This window comes from Limulus polyphemus, unplaced genomic scaffold (assembly GCF_000517525.1).
Source record: "Limulus polyphemus unplaced genomic scaffold, Limulus_polyphemus-2.1.2 Scaffold6223, whole genome shotgun sequence".
Classification (NCBI taxonomy): Eukaryota; Metazoa; Arthropoda; class Merostomata; order Xiphosura; family Limulidae; genus Limulus; species Limulus polyphemus.
In genome coordinates, this window is record NW_013671833.1 from 4,681 (window position 1) to 9,713 (window position 5,033).

At 30.2% G+C, this 5,033-nt stretch overlaps 1 protein-coding gene across 1 annotated transcript in view; it reads right to left on the reverse strand.

The window, feature by feature from the left end:
• The window catches only part of LOC106473497 (RNA exonuclease 1 homolog), a 45,665-nt gene that overhangs the window by 4,138 nt on the left and 36,494 nt on the right, over positions 1–5,033 (reverse strand). The window contains exons 9-12 of the mRNA XM_022401920.1: positions 3,621–3,734; positions 2,789–2,862; positions 2,448–2,561; positions 337–452 (exon numbers count right to left, since the gene is read on the reverse strand). Of these exons, the coding sequence (XP_022257628.1) occupies positions 337–452; positions 2,448–2,561; positions 2,789–2,862; positions 3,621–3,734 (418 nt within the window). The remainder of the gene's footprint in view (positions 1–336; positions 453–2,447; positions 2,562–2,788; positions 2,863–3,620; positions 3,735–5,033) is intronic.

Sequence of the window (5,033 nt, forward strand, 5' to 3'; positions counted from 1 at the left end):
CTGTTATGTTAAACTTATATTAAAGTTTTTCTTCATTACCCATTCAAGCCGTCTCCAACCATTATTATATATATATATTGTTCTAACTGACTTAAATTGATATGTATGTTAATTCTAAACCCTGTAGAATACTAGACTGACATTACTACACCATGGAAACCAAAACAATTTACAGTACTCAAAATATGAAAGAAAAATTTCTATATGTAATTAATTTGTCCAAAAATATGTTGCATTTTAAAAGTTATGAATAAAACCTGAATACTTCACTTCAACATTTTCAAAAGCAGATAAATTCAAACAAGTCAACTTTAACACTACAGTTGTGCATCCTACCTTGTGTTATAGTCCAAAATAGGATTTTCTGGCTTCACTAAAGCTTCATAAACAGGCTGGAGTGTTGGACCAATCACCGTTATTCTTGTAAGTTCTATACCTGCTGTTGTGTAACACTGAAATGAGCAATAATAGGGTAATTACTGTTCTTGTTGAAAGTTCTATATCCACTGTTGTGTAACACTGAAATGAGCAATAATAGGGTAATTACTGTTCTTGTTGAGAGTTCTATATCCACTGTTGTGTAACACTGAAATGAGCAATAATAGGGTAATTACTGTTCTTGTTGAGAGTTCTATATCCACTGTTGTGTAACACTGAAACAAACAATAATACGGCAATCACTGATGAAGGTGAGAATAGTGGTAAAACTTATGATAGAAAATACAACACATTAAACAGAGAAAGGTTGAATTATGTGAGAGTTATCAGAATCCATTACAAGTCTTTTGTACACAGATAAAGTATTTCTACTAAAGGTTAGTGTGTGAATTTAATGAGTCAGTTTGACACAGACTTTGACTAGTCTGAGAGCACAGTGATTTTCATGCCTAGAATAAAAACATTTTTTTCCGTGTTACAGTTTTATGTTTCATATAAATTATCTCTAGACCATCCGAAACAAATATCAAAAGGTTTTTACAGTAAAACTTTATATATTTTACCTCTTATTTTTTCTCCTCAACACTAACTGTATATGAGCTCAGTCAATCTGACTGACCTTATAACCACCATGTAATACAAAATCTAAATTCCCCTTTGCTTTATCTATGCTGACTGCATATTGTAACAGACAACTACACTAATTATCCTAAAATATTCAGTCTTATGACCTTTTTACGATTGCTTTCATTTTATTTTATTATTCTACATACTTAAACAGTGTAATAAAGCAGTAACTCGCAAGGCGAGAGCATGGTGCATGTCACGGTAAAAAAAAGTATTGAATTACGTCGTGCACGAGCAGCTTGTGCACTTTCCTCAATGAGAAATATTTTTATTAAAATTTTCTTATTTAACCTACCAAGTTTCTAATTTCTAATCTAGTAACTTTTATAACAATAAATAAAAAATACACATTAAAACAAAAAACTAGTACCTACGTATGTAAGGACACTCGATCATTAGTCTCAAAACATTTATCTTCTTTTGTTTTTGGTAGGAATGTTGGTGGTAGATATTAATTTATTTCAAATTCAATTATGCAACTTAGAATACAAAATACTGAGAAGCATAAAAAAATAGAATGTCTTAGAACTCATAACTTAATTGGCTAACAAAGAAAATGAGGCCAAATTTTCCAAAACATGTTGGTTGAATGATCCTGCCTTGTAGATATGCAGTATATCAAAGGCCTCTCTTTATGAAACATAGAATGTCCTAAATAAAACTTGTATAATATATCTGGTTTTCTAACTGACATAGAAATAACTTAAAATAATTCCCATACCACGACAATAACATTCAAAGAAAATGATGCCAAGATGTTTAGGTCTGCTTAGTCCAAGGCCTTCATACACTATAGCTGTCAGTTAAGTGATATTTCTGCTTTGAAGTAGTACGATAGCAATTGTCTGAGAGAACTTGTAACAAATTTTGAAAGCAAAATTGTCTGTGGAAAGCATGGCATGTGGCCTTTACTTATTGCTTATATTTCCATAAAGCAAAAATTGAGAGTTTAGCTCCGGAATATGTATAGTATAAGTGAGAAATTCCATGGAAAGTTACAATACTGAAATGAATAATTTGGTCTGAAGAAGTTTCACGTGATACAGAAACTGAAATTTAGCATTTACTTCCATATATACCATTAAAAATAATAAATTACAATATTTGTAACATGAAAATTTTAACAATAATCTACGCCAAGATTACTGACATAAATTAAAAGTAAAGGTCACGACGTGCACATTTTGAGAGGGATAATGCAGATTTACAACCCTCGACACTGTTAACAAGGGCAATAAATAATTAAATGTAGAACACTTGGATGAAAACTTTGAAATATTTCCTTGAATAACAACATTTTCCATTTATGGAAGGGTGAAATATAATTCTTTAACACCAAAACCGACAGGAAGTTGTCGTTTATTTGTTTTAAACTTACTCACCATTTCACAGTCTAAAGAATAGACTTTATAGTCTCCATTAATGGGAGGTGTTTTGGGAAGTGTCTTCACAAATCCTTTCAATACATCTTCATCATAACCTTCATGAACATGTCCCTAAACATTTTCAAGAAAAAATTTCTCATACTACATTTTGTTCCTGAAGCCAGAAAATACAGTTAATTAATTATTAGTAATACACAATCTGAGAAGAATTTAAAGGACAAAAGAAATAGCTGTGGATTTATTAAGAAGTCTTCCTACATATTCTACTTCTGATATAGTTGAACAAATAGTTAAAATTGCATGATAAGATAGCTAACAAAGTAAAGAATACGACTTACAGCAGCCACACAACAGCCTTCTGACTGAGTATCACCTTGACAACAGGAGTATCTGCTCTCTATACTACCTGCAACTAAAAGTAATTAAAAGTTAATCAGAAGGCAAATAAAGAAAAAAAATATTAAGTTGTGTACATGATAATAGAATGATCTGCTCCACACTTCTGTAATAAGAAAATATTCAATTGGGAACTTGACAACAAAACAATCTGTTCTCTATACTTTTGTAATGAGAACTAAATAGTGAAAATATTTAATTGTATACTTTGCTACACAACATTTGCATCATAGAAGTTTTTTAACCAAGAATTCATTAGTAATATTTAATTGTATACTTGGCACCACAACATTTGCATCATAGAAGTTTTTAACCAAGAATTCATTAGTGATATTTAATTGTATACTTGGCACCACAACATTTGCATCATAGAAGTTTTTTAACCAAGAATTCAATAGTGATATTTAATTGTATACTTGGCACCACAACATTTGCATCATAGAAGTTTTTTAACCAAGAATTCAATAGTGATATTTAATTGGATATCAGAAGAATCTGATCCTTTCACTTTTTTGTATCAAAAACTAAACAGTGAGAAATATTCAGCTGTATGCTTGATAATACTTAATTGCTATCTAAAAGAAATATGCAACTACACAATTATTTATAGGTTTTAATATTTCTTTCAGACATTGATGATTTACTCTGATGCACCATTCATCTGTTTACTCACCCTAATGTTATACATAGAAAATATTAATGGCTGATTTACCATCTAACAAAAATGTTTCCTAACCACATTAGATCCATAAATGTTCGTTTATTCGAACTTACTTCTCTTCTTCCAAACACGGCCCCAATGGTGAACACATTCTTCTTCTTTCACATATTTCTTTCTAATATTTACACGGTAAACAGTCTGGCAACGGCTGCAAGTCCTCTCGAATGCTGCATAGAAGAAATGTGAATACAGTATGTGTTAATCAACAAAACAGGTTTCTTAATGTTATGTGTTAATCAACAAAACATGTTTCTTAATGTTATGTGTTAACCAACAAAACATGTTTATTAATGTTATGTGTTAATCAACAAAACATGTTTATTAATGTTATGTGTTAATCAACAAAACATGTTTCTTAATGTTGTGTGTTAATCAACAAAACACGTTTCTTAATGTTGTGTGTTAACCAACAAAACACGTTTCTTAATGTTGTGTGTTAACCAACAAAACACGTTTCTTAATGTTATGTGTTAACCAACAAAACACGTTTCTTAATGTTGTGTTAATCAACAAAACATGTTTATTAATGTTGTGTTAATCAACAAAACATGTTTATTAATGTTGTGTTAATCAACAAAAAATGTTTATTAATGTTGTGTTAATCAACAAAACATGTTTATTAATATTGTGTTAATGAACAAAACATGTTTCTTAATGTTATGTGTTAACCAACAAAACATGTTTATTAATATTGTATTAATCAACAAAACATGTTTCTTAATGTTATGTGTGAATCAACAAAACATGTTTATTAATGTTCACTTATATAATTTTGAGAACTATTTCTTAATCCATTTACCTATACCAAGGTTAAAAACAAAATTTTCAGTCTCTCTCTCTTCCCTGGTTTTTATCAATACGACTGACATCAACACTACTGACCTTCAATTTTGTGCCAGTTTCTTATGCAAATAATAGTATAAATAATCACTAATACTTATTGTTAACAAAAATTACTTTTAGACAGTATTTTAGTTGCAATTGGTTTTTGTCTGTCTTTATTCTATAAGATATATGTTCATTTTAAAGACAAATTGTATTTGATAGCAGTACAATTCGAAGAATGTTTAAGTACTACTCAAGGAGTCAACTCCTACACCCATGTACTACTGAAGGGGTTGACTTGCATGGGTGCAAGTACACCCATGCAATCTGACACTATGTTTTAATAGTCTTCTATCACCACTAACAACATTAATGATAAAATCCCATGAAATCTAATGGCATGTGCTAAAAGTTTTGTGTCACTACTAATGGCATCAATGATAATCTGATTATACAATTCTTTTGAAAAGTTTTGTGTCCCTTCTGATGGCATCAACGATAATCTGATTATACAATTCTGGGTTTGAAAAGTTTTGTGTCCCTTCTGATGGCATCAACGATAATCTGATTATACAATTCTGGGTTTGAAAAGTTTTGTGTCCCTTCTGATGGCATCAACGATAATCTGATTATACAATTCT